Source organism: Narcine bancroftii, chromosome 13 (genome assembly GCF_036971445.1).
Source record: "Narcine bancroftii isolate sNarBan1 chromosome 13, sNarBan1.hap1, whole genome shotgun sequence".
In the NCBI taxonomy this organism is placed as follows: Eukaryota; Metazoa; Chordata; class Chondrichthyes; order Torpediniformes; family Narcinidae; genus Narcine; species Narcine bancroftii.
Genome location: NC_091481.1, coordinates 11,731,842 through 11,755,575, shown reverse-complemented (window position 1 = coordinate 11,755,575; position 23,734 = coordinate 11,731,842). Strand labels below are relative to the sequence as shown.

Genomic DNA, 23,734 nt, shown 5'->3' with positions numbered 1-23,734 from the left:
GACTTTTCTGCACTCAACACCCATGTATTCCATTCCTCGTACACACGGCCTTTGAATGGCTTTGTTCAAGCAGACATTGACAGGTTGCAATATAGACGTCAAACCACCCGGGATAACCGCCATGTAAGTATCATGTAGTGTTAATCTACTTTTAGTATTCTCAGTTAAGTGGCTATTAAACATATCCCAGATCAGCAAATTCCATTCTTTGCGTAAACTGCCTGGCCGTCTGTTCCACACATTGTCTATCCATAGTTTTACACCATTTTCATCCATCCATCCTTTTTCATGAAAATGTACAAAAATACCTGCAGGGAAATTCATTTTCGGTTTAATTATCTGTTTGAAGATTACCAGTGTGCCTTAACTTGTCCCATCAGCCATGCACAATAACACCACGGTAAACCTGGTCCTTTGTGGCCTGTACTTCTGGTTTGCACAGTTTTAACACCTTTCTATTCCACTGTTCTATTGCCTGTCATGTTGAAATTCATGGGGGTTTCGTCCACGTTTCCAATATTTGCCAATGCAAACTGGGTTTCTGCCAGTTCCATATAATAAACTGTTGAAAACTTACAAATTTATGATCAAGATCTTTTGTAGTGTCTGTGCAATTTTTGTTTTTGTAATATCATTGCACCAGCCAACTGTAGCCTCAAAATCATCACTGAGGTTTGGGTGCGACTTGACCCACTGCTGTACAAATGTTCTTATTTTACTTCAGGTGACTGTAGCAATCTCGCCTCTGTTCACGTACCCATTCTGCAATGAGATTTTCCAACTCTGGCCAACGAGTGATTCCTTTTCACAAAGAACATTGGCTTTTTGTTTTGTTCCTTAAAAGTTTCTTCTTTCTTCCTCCATTCGCTTACCAACTTCTCATGTACCTCAAATTTTCTTGCAGCAGGTTTTCTTGGCCATTCCTATTACTTTCAACTTAAAGCTCATTTCATATTTTCGTCGTGTGCTGCATTGCAATCACCTCCACCCAATGCCCAGATCAATCAGCATGATCTATGGGAGACAATGTATACGCTGGTCAACAGCCCATCTCAGGCATCACGAGCTTTGGGGGTCGACTTATAGACAATGGGACACCTCAGGCAGCCAGAAAATTGGGGTCAACTTATATACTGGATATACCATAAAACTTAAAATGAGGATGAAAAAGGGGGATCGACTTATACGCCGACTGACTTATTTGCTGAAATATATGGTAGTTCCTCCAGCAGATTGTTTTTTGGTCCAGATTCCAGTGTCTGAAATCTCGTATGTTTTCACCATTTTTAAATCAATTTTAAAATCTTATCTCTGATTTATATTGCCTTTCCCTGTTCATTCTAACAAAATCTGTCATTTTGCAACATTAAATTTCATCTGCTATGAAGACAAGACTTGGAACTGAAGAGTCACAATTAATGAAGCAGTTAGCGCAATGCTGTTACAGCTCCAGCAACCGAGACTGGGATTCGAACCCGGCACTGTCTGTAAGAAGTTTGTACGTTCTCCCCATGTCTGCATGGATTTCCTCTGGGTGCTCCAGTTTCATCCCACTGTTCAAAACATATGGGGGATGTAGGTCAATTGGGTGTAATTGGGCAGAACAGCCTCATGGGCCGAAAGGGCCTGTTACCGTGCTGTATATCTAAATTTTAAAAAAATTAAATAAAAGAAAGCATGGTGAAGCAAGCTAGTTACCCTCAAAAGGAAAGTGGATAATTACATTGCAAGGAAGAGAAAAAGAAGGGGCTGGGGTTAGGCACAAGGGGCTGAATGGGCTCTTCCTACACAGTATAATTGTCAGTACAGCTTTCAGGCAGAAACAAGCCTTGGGCACACAAGCCAATCATGCCACAGGTATTCAGGTAACTCAATAAAATATCATGCACATTTCAGATTTTACTCATGAAGTCTCCCCTAGCTATAAATAGCTGTTCTGATTATGGTGAGATTCTGCAGGATTTTTTTTTACTGAGATGTAATTTATTTAAAAATAAACTATAACTTCCAATTCAGAATCCTGAACCATAGAGAGTTAAGTGATTGCTTTGTCTGAGTGAATGCTAAATCTCAAAATTGCTATGGAAACACAAGGGACTGCAAATGCCGGAATCTCGGGTGAAAAACAATTCAGCAGCTTAAGGAGCAAAGAGATAGCCTACCGTTCAGATTGAAACCCTGGTAGTGTAGAGGGGAGATAGCAAGTGTTGAAAGGTGAGAGTGAAGGATGAGGCAAGGATTAGCAAAGGGCAGGTGGAATCAGGTAAGGAGGGGGATGATGGGCAAATGGAACCAGATGGGAAAGAAGAGGTGGAGGCAGGAGCTGGTGGGAGATAGAAAATGACATAAGAAAAGAGCAAAAAGATGGAGCCAGGTGGAGATAGGAGAGGGTAGAGATAGAGGCTGGAAGGTAATAAATGGAAACAAGAGGCTACAGATGCAGAATCCAATGCAAGGTAGATGATAATATAATGGAAGGGCTATGGGAAGATGGAATTAATATTCCAAAATATATGGTAATTGGTAATCATACTTATGACCGAGTAAGAATATGATCAACTTTATTTGTAAACCCACAGAAAATAAGGTGAGCTCTCTTTTTTCATTCCTTTGCTCTTTTCCCCTCTGACGCCATTCCTCAATATATTGTCGGTTCATTAAATTATTTAAGGAGAATCCATTTATATTAGCAAAAGGCTGGGAAGAAGCAGCTTTTGTATTTCTTTCCAACAAAATCTATGAAATAGCTTGAAGTATTGCACGATGGCAGTCAATTTATTTTCCTCTGTGGAGTACAACAGAGCTGGGAATGGCACTTCACTTCATTTTGTGGATTCCTGCTCCACAGAGCCACCTGGTGTCAGAGCACATGACTACATCACCACAAATGAGAACAAGATTGAGTCTAAATTGTGACATTAGTTGTTACCAATGATAAGTCTGAATGCAAAATAAAACAAAATAATGAGATTCTGTTCAGGAAAATGCATCCTTTCATCCTCATTTATGGAACAATAGTATACAAGCAGTTTTGTGAAGACAAATATTTTGTGTGAATTTGGAAATATAAGGTGCTAAGAGTTAAGAAGGAGAAAAAGAGCCATTTGGGCTGTCAAGTCTGATCTATCATTTGAATCATGGGTTTCTTCCTTTCAAACCATTTTTCTTACCTTTTCCCACATAATCTCCGATGCTCTTAGAATCAAGACCCTCCAAAATAGTGACTCCCAACAACTTCAAGAACCTTAAATCTACCTGCTTTAAATCTACCCAATGAGTGCCTCCACTGCCATTTGTGGCAAAAAAATTCTCCAGATTCACCACACTCTGGCTGAAGAAATTTCTCCTCATCTCTGTTCTAAAGGGGCACCCTTTATTTTCCAAGGCTGTGCCTCACTAATATAAATTAGTATAAATTCCAGGTTGAAAACAAAATGCTTATTTGATTTGGCCATCCTTTTTCATTGCCAAAATTCATTCAGATCATACCTCTATTTTTTTATTTGACTAAAACGGCAGCCCTCAAAGTTGCCAGTGAGTTAAAAATAAAATGCAGCCTGCAGCCCCCATTTTAAAATGCGTAATAAAAGCAAAGAGGAACAAGAAAGTCAAGGAAAATGTTTGGAAAATCTTATCAACAAAAACCAAAGTTAAACAGAATGTATTTTGGTTAAATGACTGTTAATGCGGCTTTCCTGCAAGTTAAGCCAATAATCCATTGGTGATACGTGAACTGTTTGTCTGTTACATACACAGTGTGTTTTTGTTAATATCCACAGTACCATTCCAGGATTTTCTGGATGTGACTAACAGTATACTGTTCTGCAGCTGTCATTTTTAAAAACCATTTGTATTAATTACAGATGCCCTCAGGAATTTGATTGTTGGTCATAAAACATTATTCTGTATAAAGCAACAATTTTCTGGAATTGGAGGTGGGCGAGTCCTTATTCAAAATGCAATAAGGATGCATTTATTTTTATTTTGTGGAAGTACTGATTTGGAGCTTTCAAGTTATTCTCACAACCAGGCAAAAGAGCCATGGCGTGTGCATGCGCACACACCATCCACAGCACCTAATAATCACAAACATACATAAAATGCAGCATTGAGTCCTCTGCTTTACTAACATAGATATTTTGGAGATTGAAGACTTAAATAAGAATTTCAGTAGACTATAAGAGAAAAGAAAGGAACTGGGGTGTAGGGAACAGGGAAAAGGAAAGAGGACATGGGAAAGGACAGAGGAGGAGTATGAAGTGAGGATGAATGAATGGGGCATTAAGATTCTGTAAACAGTACAAAATTAGGAAATCAGCCAGCATGAAAATGAACAACTGGTAAATGAAATCACTAGATGGTGAAGTAAAATCTAATTCCTTGAAACATAGGCTTACAAAAAAAAGTTTTCAAGTGAACGCAAAAATATCTGGCACTCATTGAATTTGAAGAAGCCACCATGAGCAGGACTATGAGTCAATTTATCAGGCTACATTTGTCATGAAATTAAGCTACATAAAAACTTCTATTTTTATTTTTAGGTCTCTGGTTGTCAGTGCTCACACTCACTGACACTTGCGGAACTATTCTACAAACTGACGCAGCTGCATATGGCTCCTTTCTTTCTTTGCCTTTCAAATGGTGAAAGAACTGAGTGTCCAAAACACTACCTTCATAATAGCAGGCACTCTTTATGAAAACATTATTCTTATTTTTCTGGTTTTGTTTGGCCCGAAGACCACGTTTTAGATCCGTTTCACTGCTGCTTTCTAAATCAATAAGCAACATACAATCTGTCTTGAAATTTCGAAACATAATTCTTTCTTTCTTCCCCCCCCCCCCCCCCACCTACCCAGAAAGAGGATTCATTGGAGAAAATGTCCAAGGCAGAATATTCACTCAATAGATTTCCAAATCAGTTACACTATTACAGAGTTTAACACTAAAAACAAATACATCTTCGTTTATCTCCAAAAAAAATATTTTTATTCAGTCACATGAACTGCAAGTACATTAGCAAGTGGAAAGAATTTGAGGGTATTTGCGCCACAGTCAAATAAAAATTAAAGTTCAGTGCACCTCCTGCGACATTGCAGTCATCCAGTTTATGAAGGGCTTGTGTATCACCTAAATGCAATAGTGTAATTCTTCTATATCCCTTACCAGTTGTTTCTTCACAACACATAGACATAGTCAGGGTGGTGAAGGCAGCATATGGCATGTTTGGGTCACTGGTCTAGGCATTGTGTACAGGAGGTAGGACTCTTTCTGCAACTGTACTAGATGTTGGTGAGATCACATTTGAAGTATTCTGAGTAGTTCTGGTTACCCAGCTGATAGGAGGAACATTATTAAACTGGAAAGGGCACAGGAAACATTCGAGAGAATGTTACCAGGACCCAAGAGTTTGAGTTCCAAGGAGAGGATGAATAGGCTCGAATTTTATAGACACACATATCAGGGTCATAGATAAGGAGAAAGTTGCCATCTTTTTCCCTCAGGCAGGAGAGTCTAAAACACACTTTAAAGTGAAAGGGGAGAGATTCAACATGAACCCTGGGGCACGTTTTTCACACAGAGTGGTGGATATTTGGACACGCTCCCAGAGAAAGCTGTGGAGGTGGGTACAATTGAGACATTTAAAAGATATTTGGATAGGAGAGGTCTGGAGGAATTCAAACCAGCTTCGAGAGACAACCTGAGCAGCCATGTTGTTCAACAAATCTGTAGAGAGCATTTAAACCCAAGTCATGAATTTATAAATTGGGCCGAGACACTAATGTGACTCAAAAGGGCAGCTAATGGCTGGAGATTCAATCTTTTAGATGATGCTTGTTCTCTGATATGTCATTCATTCCAGAGTAAAGGAAATACAGCAGGAGATGTTTAATATTAACTTCAATTAACTTCATCAGAAAATATTTACTCATCATATTGTTATTTGATAATGCGCAAATTGTTTGTCATGTTTCCATAGCAAACAAGAAAGACTGCAGATACTGAAAAATTGGCCTGAGACATTGACTGTCTCTCGCCTTCCATGGATGCTGCCTGACATGACACTTCCAAAAGGAATGATGTGGGGTAGAAGGGGCAGGGAAATGGGCTGAAAGGTACATTTCTTTATCATTTAGATGGAACCTCTCCTAGACGCATTGAAGGATAAAGTGATAAACTGCATTTGACTGGTTTGAATGAGGGAAGATAATGCTTTCACACTTGGAATTCCTAAGAATTCGCAAATGCCTTCCTTTAATGAGTCAATACAATGATCTATTAACAGAGAATTACTTAAGTCAGCACTGAAAAACCATTAGCAGCTTCCCTTAAACTATATTTATATTATAAACTTCCCTTTAGGGGCTAGTGATCCTGTGCAACTTGTATTCTAATAAATGGTGGTGGTAAATCAGTGTACCACAGTGAAATTAGCCAACTTCCCCTCAAGGTAATGCAGAAAACTGTTGCAAGATAATGTTGAAAAACAAAAGACTTTGAAGGATTAAATATATTCTACAATTCATTAACCGGCTAACTCCACTGAGTACCATCACTCCCTTCCCCATCTCACTTTGTAGCCTTCTCCTTGAACAACTCAGTTGCACAATGTAGCATTTGACTTCATTCCTGTGCATTATTGTATCAATTTTCAATGTTAACAATATGACGAGCAGGTACTTAGTTCAAAAAGGTTAAATTCTTCATAAATTCCCCATGAGAAATTCCACACTCAAGTGGTTTATAGGTACCAGATGCAATGATTTCTCTTCCCTTGACAATCCTTAGCACTTATTACACTGAAAAGCCGCATTACCAGTCTCTGGAAGCCAGCTTACTTGTTCACATAGAACAGAAAAAAGCCGTGAGTTCTTTTACACAGCAAGCCGGCTTCCCGGAGCAAAAGAGGTGGGACATGTAGCACAGCAGTGTCAGAGCCTAGTGTGACATTATGTTGTGTTGAGAAAAGATTCAAATTCGAATGGTCTGGACACAAGGGTTTGAAATCACACGTAGCTTTTGTTAATACACAATTTGTTGAACATCGTGACAAAATTTTAACAGGAATAAAACACACACGTGCACAATTTATAAGAGAGTATGGGAAAATGTTAAACAGTACAACAATTGTGTACTGTTTAACATTTTCCCAGGCTCTTTTATAAATTGTGCACATATGTTTTATTCCAATTTATATTTTACCACAATCTTCAACAAATTGCTGTTCATTAATAAAAGCTATGTGTGATTGCGAACCCTTGTGTCCAGACCCACCGACATTCGCACACTATCCACCTAGCAGAGTCCCCTGCTCTACTCTCTGTGCACCTATGACTATGAACCTTTTCTGGACCCAACATCACAATGTCATCTTCCCTTGCCATTTCATCCCAGCATCATGGGTCGACCATTTTAGGTTGGTCCTGCATCGATACGCTCCACCGCTGAGAGTATCTACCTTGGCAGATCGAAGACGGTCAAGTCTAGACCCCCCCCCCCCCCACCAATCCGCTTAGATGCTTTCACACAGTGCTCAAAAGATGGATAAAACCCAGCTTTCAAGTGATGTGTAAAAGGGGCTCTTTATTCACTTCCCCTTTTCTCCAGACATCAAAATAAATCAAATTAATAACAGATAACTAGCAACGAATACAATTCATGTAAGTCTGAATTTGGGCCTGCTGGTGTGGAAGGATGTAGGTTGAGGCAGTAAGTAGAGGCAAGGGAGGCTGAAGTGAGCCAGGAGTGAAGCCAGGGCATCTCTTAGAAAGGGGTGGGGAACCATGCTTTGAGCAAGAGAAAAGGATCATCGTGCCCAATTCTATCCACGTCAAATGTCTTCTCAATCATGACATGATGACCAGGATGACAAAGCTTATTTTGTTGCACTATGGACCATGCATAGCATGAGTAAATGAACTGCTCCAATGTCAAGACAACTGTTGCCCCAATGTCAAGAGAACTGTTGCCCCAATGTCAAGACAACTGTTGCCCCAATGTCAAGAGAACTGTTACCCCAATGTCAAGACAACTGTTGCTCAAGGTTGACTGTAGTTCAGAGACATAAATAAACTGCAAATGTTGGAAAATGGAATAAAAATAAGCAAAGCAAGCAGAAATCCCAGGTCACATTTGAACTGACATTATGATAAGGTAGACCAGATCTTTCATTCAAAAATACAACTGCATTTAACCAACTTTAAGGTTCATATTTTGGCAAAGATATCTCTTTACAAATGGGATGCCAAATTAGTTTTGAATAAAAAAAGACAACCCCATAATAAAACATGTGCCAGACACGGCAAAGAATAAATCAACATATTAGATTGAGAGTGGGGTTATCTCCTAAAACAACCTCAACCCAGAACAATTTAATAGCTATGACTCTGGGCAATAATATCCTGGACACCTGGTGCTGGAAGGGGATCAGGTGTATCGAGGATTATTATTATCAAGGGCAGCTCATGCATCCGAGCATTTTAGGAGTAACTATGATTTATTGAATAGAGCATTTGTCTGCTTTCTGCAATTAAGATCTTTCCTAAGAGATAGACCGGGACCAGCAATGACCCTGCTTGACTGTAGTGACATGGAGACTCCAATTCAAAAGGGGAATGTGCGGAAAGTTATTTATAGGATGTATTCCATAATCCAAAGTGAAAGCCTGAAGCCAGGCTTAATTCGGTCAAGAGAAAAATGGGAGATGGACTTGGGCATAAAAATTAATTAACAATGTTGGAAAGATTTGTGTTTAGCCTAATGGGAATTGTTAATGCTGGTGCAATATATTATCCTGCATCAGTTATACTTCACACCAATAAAATTACACAAGTTAAAGGCAGAAATTTTGGAAATGTGCTTTATGTGTGGTGTGGAGGTTGGAACCTTTGTCCACTCCAACTGACTGTGTACAGGGTGAGAGCCTTCTGTGAAAACCTGGGGGTACACCCTAAAAAAAAATTGCAAGGATGGTTTTTCCACAGGATCCAGAGTTGTACTTTCCGGGGTCATTGGAGAAATACAGTTGAGACTGTCCAAACACCAAATTAAGTTTGTGAAGGGGTTTGCTATTGCCTTGTCAATAGCTAAGAAGTGTCTCGCTGTTACATGGAAGTCCGACTCCCAACTAAATAATCCAAGATGGAATATGGAAATACAGAGTTGCATTTCCCTGGAGAAAATCACCTATGACTTATGGATGAGATATGACACATTCATTGAAGTGTGGCAACCGTATCTGAGGCACATAGATGCGCAGATATAATTCACACCACCCCCACCTCCCAAATAAGAGAAAAGATATAAAACGTCCCAGCAGGTAAAAGATTAAGAGTATGAAATGAGGTACGTGGCGCAGATGACGTATTTTTTCCCCTACCTGTTTTTATTTAAGATCCAGGGTCCTCTAGCTTTGAGGAAGATCGAGTCTTTGTCAGTATTTAGGTTTTTGTCTTTTTGTATTTTTATATTTTGGTATTTATATAATTTCAGGGATAGGGAGGGGGAAATAAGGACTCTGTAAATCATATTATGTGGAAAGAGAATGTAAAATTCTGTTTATGGGATTTGCATGAGTTTTTGAAAAATCAAAAATAAAATATTCAAAAAAAGTTATCACTTCCCCTTTTTCCCATGACTTCAAAATAATAAAAACAAGTGAATACATCGACACATGCAGAGGAAGAACATTCAGGAAGATCATATGACACTAGCTTAAAGTGTTTCCATACTTCAGTTATTTAAATGATATCATCAGGACCATTTCTTTTCCTGACACACAGCTAGCTGAACATCCTGAACGTTGAAAGCTCATTCATTAATGAGATATTGAGCCAGTTGCTGAATCATGTACTGTGTGAAATTTATGTCTCATCTGTTACTGAGTACAAATCTTTTCCAATCCTTAAAAGTTCTGGAAACCTGATTTGTGAAACACTACCCTCATTACAGTGCACTCTCAACAGCATTTATTATATCATTTCAGAGTTAGTAACTATTCCAAGACAGTTGGGCACTCCAAAGTTGATTTAATGTAAGAGCAATATAACTCATTTGTCAACTGAACAAAAGAGCAATCTGCTGAAGGAGGTTCTTTTTTTGGGATGGCGGGGGGGGGGGGGGGGAGCTGGGAGAAGGGTTGTCAACATTTTAGGTCAAAATTTTGACAATTTTTCTCCCCCCCACAAAGTATCTCCAGCTTTGTGCTCCATGTTCCATCATCTGCAGTCTCATGTCTCCAACTGACTCTTCAATATGCGATAGAGCCATGAGAACCAAACAAGGTTCATAGAAACATAGAATACATCGGCACATAGAAGACAGGAGCAGGAGTAGGTCATTCGGACCTTCGAGCCTGCTCCGCCATTCAATGAGATCATAGCTGATCTTAAAGTTCAGTACCTCGTCTCCGCCTTCTCTTCAGATCCACAGCTGAAACACTCACTAAACCACTGTTACATTACCTTTATTCTTCAAATTCAGAAAAATCTATAGAAATTAGGTTTGCCTTTAGATCTTTCACAGAATTAGGGAAGGATTCAGAATGTGTTTTCCACATTCAGCAACATGATTGACCTTGGATATTCAACCTCACCTCAAATAAATGAGAAAAGAGGCTGTGAGTGCAGCAAAAATTTGCTGTGGAGAACGGGGCTTTTGCCAGCAGAAGGCCACAACTATTAGGCAGAAGAGCAGATGCAATGTTCTCATACGACTCATGAATTAGGCAATTCTCACACCAAAGGTGTGCTACACCAGAAAACTAAAAATCTCACAAATTAGCAGCTTCTCAAAAATGCAGCTGAGCACAACCAGATAATATAGTGAAATTCAACTGTCAGGCAAACAAAATGACTTGAGCACAAGAACAAAAGCTCCAATTCAATTCAAATCTTTCATCTTCAAAACCATTTGTGCCTGACAAATGGGAGATTAGGACAAAAAAACCACGGCCATCCATCTGTGAGCCACTCACTTACCTCGCGCTGCAGCACCAGCTCTTTGGTGAATTGGGTAGCATCTTCACTAAACGGTTCTCCTTCCTGAATTCCTGCAGGCGTGTTCCGGGTCCCACGAGGACATTCGATACCTGAAACAATAACCAAGACACTTGAGAACAATGGGAACGAAAAGAAAACATGATGATAATTTTCTATAGCCTCAAAGGAATCGGATATCCTGTTACAATACAGGCCAAGTATCAAAAACCTCAAACTGTCCAAAGCAGCAAAACATCAAAAAAATTATGAACTAAAACTACCGATAATAAATCAAGATTTTGAAGTGAACATGAAGGTTTGCCTACTTCAAACAAACTTTTTTTCATTTGCTAATTTCCTCTCTCCATGACATTGGTTAATTCATAACTAGAAGTGGAGAAGATCTAATAGTCCAAGATAGCAACCTCTCTCTCAATGTCAGGAAGGAGGTGTGCTTGCTTCGGTAGCACATATACTAAAATTGGAATGATACAGAGAAGATTAGCATAGCCCCTGCGCAAGGATGACACGCAAAGGGAGGGTGAAGGTCCATGAGCTTTGCCTAAGAGAGCAACCTCTCTCAATATCAGCAAGACAAAGAATTAATCATAGACTTCAGGAGGTAAGGGGTGGGGTGGGGGGGGGGGGGGGGGGGAGTGCTGAGCACCTGGTACACTCTTTTGTCCCTCCTCCCTTGAGCAGAATGTTCAAGAGTATGAAACTGAACACCAACAGGTTTCAAGACAGTTTCTCTTCCCTGGCAGTGTTAGGCCCCTGAATGAACCTGACAACGGTGAGCTCATGCTGCCCTTGCGACACACCAATGAATCTTTTCACTGCATCACTACACACTAGAAAGTGTGCTGACTGGCTGCATTACAGCCTGGAATGGGGGCGCCAATACCTCTAAGCAGAAAGCCCTGATACAGCCCAAAGCATCACAGACAAAACTCTCCTCACCATTGAGAGAAACTACATGAAACTCTGCCATTGGAAAGCAGCTACTATCATCATCAACCAGCACACGCTCTGTTCTTGCTATTGCCATCAGGAAAGAGGTATAAGTGCCATAAGACTTGCACCAACTGGTTCAGGTATAGCTGCGACCTTTCCTCCATCAGACCCCAAAACAACACTCAATCAGAGACTCATTTAAGGGCTCTTACTTTGCACATTATTTATTATTGAATATTTATTTCTGTATTTCAGTTTGTTTGCACTTTCTTCTTGTTTGCATTTCTCTCTTTTGATTATACATCTTTTCTTGAGTGGAGTTTTCTTTTTGCACTACCAATAAGTAGAAATTTTGCCTGGCTCACAGGAAAAAGAATCTCATGGTTGTCATGAATGTGCTCTGATAATAAATCTAAACTTTGACTTTATACTATGCTCCTGCTCTTCTACCTCGTAATGCTATTTGCATGTAGCAGCAAAGCTGCCGCTGGTGTGGATCTGCAGGGAGCAAGGGAGCAGAGATGCAGCGCTCCCGCAGCGCCCAGTCGACTGCTGTCGGCTCCGCATGGGCTGTGAACGGCCCATTTTGGAAACTGACAGTGTTTTCATTTGAAATCCCATGACCATGGATCTGCATCCAAGATGGCGGTGCCTATTGACGGGCTCCAGACTCCAGGGAAGTGAAGGACTGGACCAGGGCACCAGAGGATGGCAAAATCACCCCGTCTGAGAAGGAGAAGCAGAGGAGATGACCTGCAGGAACAGTGACCAAGGTGGCAGATGCTTTGCAGCTGAGGGACCAGTGCATGCAGCAGGCTGCTGGCGACTTGAGGTAAGGAGCCGGTGGAAGTCATAGGTTGCTGTTGGAAGATTCTGCCAGGCTGTGGACTCCTGGAGACTGGCTTGAACTGGCTGGAGAGGTACCAGGTATCAGAACCAGGATGCAAGGAGGTGCTGAAGGTTTCCTGACCACGTCGGAGGTTCGGATCTGGAGCTTGGAATGCCAATGGTTTGGACTGGACTCTATGTGGCTACGGGGGCTGCAAAAGTGCGGAGACTAATCTACGGACACTCGGTGACTCTGGGGGACTCGTTTTTGCTTCTCTCTCTCCCTGACTGTAAGAGGCAATTAGGCAATTCCTGCTGGTGGTGAATCTGTCTGGCTTGCAGCAGGCAAAAAGAAATTTCATGTAATATGACACTGTTTTATTACTTATGTTAAAAAAAATGAATCTTGATCTTGATGTTAGACTTAACCTGCTGGACTGGTTGCAAAAGAAACCCTTCTCAATGTTCCTAATATAACATATAAACTTGAATTCTGAGCTTCCAGTTGCCTGTCACCTCAATTCTCCATGCCACTCTGATCTCTCAGTGTTAGCCTCCTATACCACTTCAATTGCTGCTTCCAGTTATCCATATTGGAACTTTCTGGATTCACAGTCACCCATTTTAAGTATTGCATCCTATATTTACAGTATTCAATCTTTTTCTCCTGGTAATTTCAGATTTAATTCAACATCTCCTGTATACAGCTCTCTCAATTGCAACAGAACCCAAGTCCTTAGATGCAGCGGAAATTTGAATCTGAGGGGGAGCAGGTGCCATAATATAAACAGTCATTAACACCTCTGCATTACCATTTAATTAACCTGCACTGATGCACTCGGGTTTCAAGGCCAACCCATTATTTGGATCATATTTCTAATGTATCATTTTTGTTAAAATGGTGGATCTATAGAATACCAGGAAAACAAAATCCAAAATCCTGCAGAACCCAGGTAATCAGCCATTCTGTTCAACAAAACCCTTGGTCCCTGATGGAGAACAGACAGCAGCAAAGCTTATAAAACCTTACAAACAACAATAAACACCCCAAGATACAGTGGACATGTTTGTAGAATCAGCAATGATGTATAAAATGAGAACACAAGGAACCAATGAAAATAACAGCTACAATATCTGGCGCTGCAAAATTTATTGCCTGCACAGCTCTCAGCAGACCAATAAAATGTGAAGAACAGAGATCTGTTCACAGTTAGAGTAGGGAGAGGGCTTATAGAATCATCTGTAAGAGAAACAAGGCTAGGTCTTATAGGGAAATTTTTAAACTACAACAATATACCCTGCTACAATGAGGTCTTTAAAAGCATGGAAGTTGTAGAGAAGAAATGTGGATGGTTGTACTTAGTTTGCTTTATTTAAAGTAACAATACTGATAAACGAAGCAGACTGAGCAATAGTCCTTACCTCCAGATATTTCATACTTTTGAATGAAGATTTAATGAAGCTTTTTGTGTGCAAGCACTAGACAAAAAGAGTAACAGGAATGCGGAAGGAAAGAAAATATAAATACAGGCAGTAACAATTGAGCAGCATGGAGGGAAAAAGAAAGAGGCAGCGAGAAGTGGGCTCGAGGGATGAGTAATAGAAGAAAAGGAACTGGGAAAGATGGCACAGATCCTTAAGTGTAGAGAAGGGAGGAAGAAGAAGGAGCACCCCAACAGGGACAGCAGGAGATGGCTCAGAACGTTATGGAAGGTGCGCAGGAATGGGCTTCGAGGTTGTGAGAGGGGAAGAAGGGGTAAAGAGAGCTTCAGAATCAGAAAGTGGAGAGAGGCAAGTCAGAGTGAGCCAAAGCAGGGGAATAGATTGAGTTTAATGTATTCATACCTCCGGTAGGTGCATAAGAACATCCCGCGCTATCCGTAGGGAGTTTGTATGTTCTCCCCATGTCTGTGTGGATTTTCCCTGGGACTCTGGTTTCCTCCCACCATTCGAAATATATTGTGGGGGAGGGGTGGGGTGGGGGGGTTGTAGGTTAACTGGGTGTAAACTGGGCAGAACAGAGTCATAGGTTAAAATGGCCTGTTTCTGTGCTGTATGTCTAAATTTTAAAAATTGATTTAAAAAATTAATATTAAAAAAACAGCCTGTCGAGCCTGTTCCATCAATCAATGAGATCATGGCTGATCTGATGATAGGCTCATCTCTACCTACCTGCCTTTTCCCCATATCCCTTAATTTCCCTACAATATAAAAATCTATCCAACCTTGTCTTAAATATACTTACTGAGGTAGTCTCCACTGCTTCAATGCGCAGTGAAGTCCACAGATTCACCACCACCTAGGAGAAGCAGTTCCCCTCATCTCCATTCTAAATCTACTACCTTGAATCTTGAGGCTATGTCCCCTAGTTCTGGTTTCTCCTACCAATAGAAACAACTTACCTACCTCTATCTTATCTATGCCTTTCATAATTTTATGTTTCTATGAGATCCCCTCTCATTCTTCGAAATTCCAGCGAGTACAGTCCAAGACAACTCAATCTCTTCTCATAGGCTAACCATCTCATCTCTGAAATCAACCTTGTAAACCTCCTCTGCACCACCTCCAAAGCCAGTATGTCTTTCCTCAAGTAAGGAGCCCAGAACTGCAAGTCAAACTCCAAATGCAACCTCACCAGTACCTTGCACAGTTGTAGATAACCTCCCTGCTCAAAATTCAATCCCTCCAGCTATGAAGGCCCACATTCTATTTGCCTTCTTGATAACCTGCTACACCTTCACACCAATCTTTTGCAATTCATACACAGGAACTCAAGCATACTGCTTTTGCTTTCCATTTAAATAATAATCTGATCTTCCACTTTGCCTTCCAAAGTGGATAACCCCACATTTACTAGCATTGCACTCCACCTGTCAGACTTTGCCGACTCGCATAACCTATCTATCTCTCTGCAGACTCGCCATATCCTCTGCACAATTTGCTTTTTCATTCAAGTGGTGTCATCAGCAAACTTAGATACATTACACTGTCACCTCTTCCAGATCATTTATGTAGATCGTGAACAGGTGTGAGCCCAGCACCGACCCCTGCAGCACACCTCTCACCACTGATTGCAAACCAGACAAACACCCGTTTTCCCAACACTCTGCATTCTATTCGTTAACCATGCTAATACCCCTAACTCCAGGCATCCTTATTTTCTGCATGTGTTTTGTGCGGCACCTTATCAAAATCCAGATAAATGATGTCCATCTGCCCCTCTCCATCTACCGCATTATATCTTCAAAGAACTCCAGTAAATTTGTCAAACAGGACCTCCCTTTGCTGAATCCATGCTGCATCTGCCTGATGAATCCATTTCACTCAAGGTGCCTCAGCATTTCTTCTTGTATGATAGCTTCAAGCATTTTCCCAACTCCAGATGTTAAACTAATTGGCCTATAGTTCCCTGCCTTTTCCCTACATCCACTGGGACCTGCCCAGAGTCCAGAATATTTTGGTAAATTATCACCAAAGCCTCAACTATAAATTCTGCCATTTCTTTCAGTTCCATGGGTTGCATTCCATCAGGGCCAGGGGACTTGTTTATCTTTAGTCCCTCAAGTTTTCTAAGGACTCCCTCTTTAGTGATAATTATTACATCCAGGTCCTCACCTCCCATCACATCTGTCTTTGGCATGTTCGACGTGCCCTCCATCATGAATACTGACACAAAATAGTCATTCAAAGCCTCAGCCATTTCATCATTATCCAATATCAAGTCCCCTTCTCATACAGGAGTAAGTCAGGATAAGGACGAAGCAGATACATGGATTGGGTTTCTATATTCTTATACATCAATCTACAGGAAAGATTTGAAGCCTGAAGGATCACTGGGAAACTGCATAATAAGTAAAAGAAACAAACATTTATCATTAAAAGGACTGCAGATTATGGTGTGATATGATGCAAATTATAAATCATGAAGGAATCAGAGTGGATTAAATCAGCTTGTTTTTAGAATTTGTGCTATGTAATAGCAATAGAGATAAAGCTAAAAGCAAGCTAATTGAATATTATACACATGCAGTGAGATTCAGTAAAAAAACTGTTTTGCATAATATCCAGGAATGTCAACCCATTCCTTATACAAAAAGTGGTGCAAAATAAAGCAGTGTTAGAGAGAAAAGCACAGTTGAAACAGTGCAAGGGCCTCAATGAGGCTGGAGATCACCTTTCAACATGAGATTCATTTCAGAGCCTGATAACAGCAGGAAAGAAGCTGCCTGTGAATCTGGTGGCACATAATGTTTTCTCTGTCTAATGGGAGAGAAGAGAGTAGAACTGGATTGGGGTTGGGTAAGGCCTTTGAAAATTAAGAAATGCAGGAAAAATGCTCGCAAGGTTCTGGAAGAAATTACAATACAATGTTGCAGAAATGGAGACAAAAATGCTTGGGGCTGGTGGAAATTGACCGGATAAGTGTGATTTGAACTCTTTGTTCATGTGTAACATAAATAGTGACAAGGACTAATTGGGACAAATAGCTTGTATCCCTGTTGTAATTTGTATTTTTCTCCTCCACTCAGGCAACCTGATTTTAAAGAAGAACATATTTTCACTTTTTAAAGCACCTGTATTGACTTGCAGGACTCGGTTAAACACCGTCAAGGCAATGAACTACTTTTGGAATTAAGGAAATGTAGTTTAAAAAAAAAAGCAGATGTTTGAAATTTTTAGTTATGTTAATCAAGACACCAGGGATGAGTTTCATCATTATCTTTGAAGTAGTGCCAAAGGATTGTTAGCATCCACCCAACAAAACAGCCAAGGTTTCCACTTGAGACACGAGAGACTGCAGATGCCGGTTCAAGCAGCATCTGTGGAGGGGGAGGAATTGTCAAAGTTTTGGATCGAGGCACTATCAGTACTGAGATTGGACAGGGAAGCTAATCAGGAGAGGGGTTAAGATAAGGGCAGGTAGGTGCAATATTCAAGATTTGTCTGCCATAAGGCAAAGAGTAGCCATTAGTATTGCACGGCATCTTTTCAGTCAGAAAGAGAGAAGCAAGAGTCCCTTCAGAATCATTGAGTGTCCGTGAATTTGCCTCCAGCGTTTCTGCAGCCTCCAGCTCGATTCATCGGCAACCTCAGCTCCCGTCCAAATCTCAAATATGATGTGGAAGATTTCAGCGCCCGAGGCTTTTCTTGCCCTCAGTACCCTCTCAAATCTCAGCTCCGATACCTGTTTCCCATAAGCCCAGTCTCCAGTAGCACACAGACCAGGCAGATCCCCAGGTCCCCCAGCCTCAGCCGCTGAGCCCCTTGCTGCCGTGGTCACTGTACTGCAGCATCATCACCTCCGTCTCTCCTCCTCTAAGGGGTGAAGGGGGGTGTTCTTCCTGTTTCTGTTGCATTACGTTGATCTGCTGCTCCATGGAGTCTTGGGTACAGACCACCGTGGTTGCAAGATTTTATTGACAAATCCTGTAGACTCCTTTAACAAACTGTTTAAAGCCTGCAAGGAGCTGTCAGCATTAGGACCGAGTGGTCGAACTCTTTGTAGTAGCGCTGATGAGTAGATAGAGGAGAGGTACGGTACGATAGCCAGAAATGGCCAGGCTGGGGTGGAGGAGTTGGCAGCTATGGATGCAGACAAAGGGAGAATTCGGCCTGATGATGCAGAGTGGGGGGAGGGAGAGGGTGAAGGTGGAAACAGAAATTGGAGTATGACAAGCAAGGACAAAAACTACCAGTGCTGGAATATGATGTGTACAGAAGGTGATAATGGGAACCATGAAGCAAATGGCTGGTGGGGGGCAAGGGGGTGGTAAACCAGTGGGTGATCTGTGGGTAGGTTCAAAGTTTGAACAAAAAGAGGGATAAAAATCAGAGGACCACAACTTTATCATTGGCATGCAGACTAACCGAGGCAGAATACAAGGTGCTGTTCCTCTCTTTTGCCTTGGGCCTCACCTGGCAATGTGGGAATGGGGAGGGGAATTTAAGTGCTATACAACCAGGAGCTCAGATTGGCTATTGTGGACTCAGCACAGTATTCTGCCTAATTTGTTCACCAAGGGCACCAAATACAGTAAACACAGTTGGAGGAGGTAACTCTATTGGTAGAAGATAAATTATAGCCTTTGGGCAAATGAGTGCTTTGAAGAAAAGCTACATCCTGTACCATGTTAATGTTTCTAATATTCTTGTTCAGTTATCACAGACTCCCTGTAGTAATATCTAACTATGATATCCATTGTACTCCCCCTCATCTATATTTCCCTATTTCAGCATTCAACTGCCAACCCTCCATTTCTCTTTATCTCGGTATAAATCACTGACACTTCCATTGTAAATGTCTCAGGCAGTTCCTCACAAACCATACTTTACCAATTGTCCAAATAAAAGCAAATTACGTAAGAAAACCCGAGTTATTTGAAATTAAAAATATTGATGTATGTTTAATGGCCTCAGTCCATCAAGAGCAACATTAATATACATTCAAGCAATTGCTTAATTCACTTTCTTCTGATCTCTCTCAGCATTTAGTGCAATTAGCAAATGTCTCATTTATTTCTGTTTTGCATTGAAGACATGATTCAAATGTTTCTGAAGAGTTCCACCATCTACAATGAGGTCACTCAGCCCGCACACTGTTTATGTCCTGCTTGGCCTCCTAGATTAGCCAAGTATCAAAAACAGGGATTCCCCAGGACTGAAGGAGACAAAGGGAAGCGCTGTGGAGGCTGGGGCTGAAAACCCAATGGCACCCACTTCACAGCTCACTCACAACTGCACAGCCAGTTTCAGCTCCCATAGGATCTTCAAGTTTGTGTATGACAGAAGGAGGCCTCTACAGTAGTGCAAGAGCAACAACCTGAGTATCAACATGGACAAGATGAAGGAGATGATTGTGGACTTCAGTGAGATGAAAGACCATGCAACATTCCATATAAATGGCTCTGTCGTAGAAAGTGGGAAGCACAAAGCATCTAATTAAAAGAGTATCCTGGACCAAGAAACACTTCTTCATTAGTCAGGAAGGTGTAGGATCGCTGACACTCCTAAGGAGGCTGAGGAAGGCAAGGCTACCAGCCACCATTGTTCTGCAGGAACACAAAAGAGTGTGTCCTGGCTGGCTGCATCATAGTGTGGTATGGTAGCTGCAAAGCATCGGATCGAGGTCAGTTCGGAGGGTGATTAAAACTGCTGAGATCACTGGGGTCTCCCTTCCCACTATCGACCGCACCTACAGCAAATAGTGCTTAAAGTGCACTCAAAGAATTATTGACGAACTTTACCAGCCCACAGTATCTTTGAAATACTACCTTCAAGGAAGAGGTATAAGAGCATAAAACCCAAGGCTGCCCAGCTGGAAAACAGTTTCTTCCTGCAGCTAGTGATATTGTTCAACAATCCTAAAAGCCTGTAAATTATTTTTATATATATTTAATTTGGATCACTAATTATATATGTCATTTGTGTGTTGAGTGTAGTGTGTATGTGTGCACACTAGTGTGGAGATATGCTGTTTGATCCAGTTGTATATGTACAATCTTTTGGTGAGGTCAACAAAGGTGATGTAGAGTCTTTTGTTTTGTTCTCTGCACCGTGAGCAGGAAAGGGCTTTGGCTAATACTAGAGCGCCTCGGATGCCCCCCAAAGTTCCTCAACATGGTTATCCAACTGCACGAAAACCAACAAGGTCGGGTCAGATACAGCAATGAGCTCTCTGAACCCTTCTCCATAAACAACGGCGTGAAGCAAGGCTGCGTTCTCGCACCAATCCTCTTTTCAATCTTCTTCAGCATGATGCTGAACCAAGCCATGAAAGACCTCAACAATGAAGACGCTGTTTACATCCAGTACCGCACAGATGGCAGTCTCTTCAATCTGAGGCGCCTGAAAGCTCACACCAAGACACAAGAGCAACTTGTCCATGAACTACTCTTTGCAGATGATGCCGCTTTAGTTGCCCATTCAAAGCCAGCTCTTCAGCGCTTGACGTCCTGTTTTGCGGAAACTGCCAAAATGTTTGGCCTGGAAGTCAGCCTGAAGAAAACTGAGGTCCTCCATCAGCCAGCTCCCCACCATGACTACCAGCCCCCCCACATCTCCATCGGGCACACAAAACTCAAAACGGTCAACCAGTTTACCTATCTCGGCTGCACCATTTCATCGGATGCAAGGATTGACAACGAAATAGACAACAGACTCGCCAAGGCAAATAATGTCTTTGGAAGACTACACAAAAGAGTCTGGAAAAACAACCAACTGAAAAACCGCACAAAGATAAGCGTATACAGAGCTGTTGTCATACCCACACTCCTGTTTGGCTCCGAATCATGGGTCCTCTACCGGCATCACCTATGGCTCCTAGAACGCTTCCATCAGCGTTGTCTCCGCTCCATCTTCAACATTCATTGGAGCGACTTCATCCCTAACATCGAAGTACTCGAGATGGCAGAGGCCGACAGCATCGAATCCACACTGTTGAAGATCCAACTGCGCTGGGAAGGTCACGTCTCCAGAATGGAGTACCATCGCCTCCCCAAGATCGTGTTATATTGTGAGCTCTCCACTGGCCATCATGTCAGAGGTGCACCAAAGAAGAGGTACAAGGACTGCCTAAAGAAATCTCTTGGTGCCTGCCACATTGACCACCGCCAGTGGGCTGATATTGCCTCAAACCGTGCATCTTGGCGCCTCACAGTTCAGCGGGCAGCAACCTCCTTTGAAGAAGACCGCAGAGCCCACCTCACTGACAAAAGGCAAAGGAGGAAAAACCCAACACCCAACCCCAACCAACCAATTTTCCGCTGCAACCGTGTCTGCCTGTCCCGCATCGGACTTGTCAGCCACAAACGAGCCTGCAGCTGACGTGGACATTTACCCCTCCATAAATCTTCATCCGCGAAGCCAAGCCAAAGAAAGAATATGTACAATCAAATGACAGTAAAACCTCAACTTGGGGACTCATTTGTCAGCATCTACCTTGTGCCTCCCACTCATACAACAGTGGCCAAAACAAAGACCATGGAGTTGGAAATTAGCCCTTTGGAGTTTACCCATCAATAGAACCAAGGTGAGAGGGACAAGATATGCATGGACAAAGAGTTATGTCCAGATGCTTCTCCACATTTGACAACTATTCATGAACTGCTGCTCCACCAATAAACAGCACTAAATAAGTGAATGGACATTTAGCATAGCAGTTATCACAATGGTGCTCCAGTGACCAGGATTGGGGTTCAAATGCCAAGCTGTCTGGAAGGTGTTTGTACATTCTCCCCGTGTCTGCGTGAATTTCCTCCAGGTGCTCCCTTTTTCTCCAACCCTTCAAATCGTACTGGGTGTAATTGGGAAGCACAGGCTCGTGGGCCTAAAGGGCCTGTTATGTCTCAATTTAAATTTACCAAACTCTGACACCTTGGCCTAAGCACTTTCTTCTGCAACAATTTCCTATTCTGAAGACTGCAGAATATGAGAATTGGTGACATCTCCTCTGTGATCACCCTCAATAGAGGTGCACTAGAAGACTACTTACACAGCCACCCTACTCTACTTCCCATACATCCATGACTGTGAGGCCACATATCAACCCCATTTAAATGACATGCCTTAACACAAGAGGGAAAGAGAAGGGCTAGTGGCTGGATGCCAGGACAAGAACTTCTCAGCAAGACTAAGTAACTGGTCATAGACTTCCAGAAAAGAATGGAGTTCACTCTCCTGTCTGCATCAGTGCAGAGATGAAGAAAGTAGACAGCTGAAGTTCTTTGGGGTAAACATCAACTACTTGTCCTGATCCAACCTGTCAATGCAATAGTCAAGAAAACATTATCAGCTCTGCTTCCACAGAAGCCTGAAGAAATGTGTCATTTCACCTGCAAACCTCAACAACTTTGACAGAGGCACCATCGAAAGCATCCTGCCATGATGTATCACTGCAGGCTTGGGATCTGTACCACCAAAGATTGCAAGAAACTGCAGTGATGTGGACACGGCTCATAAAATCAGACAGATCCCTCTTCCCTCCATCATTCACTTTTATCTACTTCATGCTGCCTCAGAAAAGGTAGCCAACAAATTCAAATGCTCGTCTCACCCTGGACACATTTTTAGACATACAGCACAGTAGCATAAACATGAAAATATCAAGATCTAATTATATGTTTTTAAAATAAAATGCATTGCTTGTAACTGGCCCTCCTCAGAATGAAATTATGCACCAAGTTCAAATTCAAGTCAAGTTCAAATTTATTGTCAGAATACATTCATGACATCACATACATCTCTGAAATTCTTTTTCCTGTGGCCCAGGCAGAATATCTACTTGTTGTACTTAAGAAAAGGATACATACTGTCTACAAAAGAGAGAAATTTAAACAGTAAATGTAAACAGTCTGACTCTGCAGCTACATTAAAAAAAAATTCAGTAATAAATAATATGCAAAGCTGGATCTTCAAAATGAGTCTTTAATTGAGGAGACAGATGATGGAGTGGTAGCAACTGGTGGTATGAGTCTTGTAGCACCAATACCTCTTTCCTGATGGCAGTAGTGAGAACAAAGTCTATCCTGGGTATGTGGATCTTTGATGATTGCAGTTGCTCTCCGACAGCAACACGACATGTAGATTTTCGTGATGGTGGGGAGAGTTTTGCCTGTGATGTATTGGGCTGTCCACTACCTTTTAAAGGGGTTTCCACCCAGAGATACTGGTGCCCCTATACCAGGCTACGATGCAGCTGGTCAGCACAATTTCCACTACACATCTATATAATTTCACCAAGGTTTCCAATGTCATACCGAACCTTTGCAAACTCCTAAGGAAGTAGATGCATTCACGTGCCTTCTTCACAATGACATTAGTATACTGAATCCAGGAAAGATCCTCCAAGATGGTGACTCCCAATAATTTAAATTTGCTCACCCTCTCCACCTCCAGTTCCCCCAGTCTTCAATCAGTTCCATAGTTTGGTGACATTGAATAAGAGATAATACTGTAACAGGGTCTCCAAGAAAAATGCT

At 41.7% G+C, this 23,734-nt stretch overlaps 1 protein-coding gene and 1 non-coding gene across 2 annotated transcripts in view; one reads left to right on the top strand and one right to left on the bottom strand.

The window, feature by feature from the left end:
- Positions 1–23,734, bottom strand: part of snd1 (staphylococcal nuclease and tudor domain containing 1) — a 767,382-nt gene that overhangs the window by 428,446 nt on the left and 315,202 nt on the right. Inside the window, exon 16 of the mRNA XM_069908835.1 lies at positions 10,977–11,086. Within this exon, the coding sequence (XP_069764936.1) occupies positions 10,977–11,086 (110 nt within the window). The remainder of the gene's footprint in view (positions 1–10,976; positions 11,087–23,734) is intronic.
- LOC138749118 (U6 spliceosomal RNA) lies at positions 11,428–11,535 on the top strand. Its single transcript, XR_011348430.1, has one exon. It is a non-coding gene; the product is annotated as a U6 spliceosomal RNA (small nuclear RNA).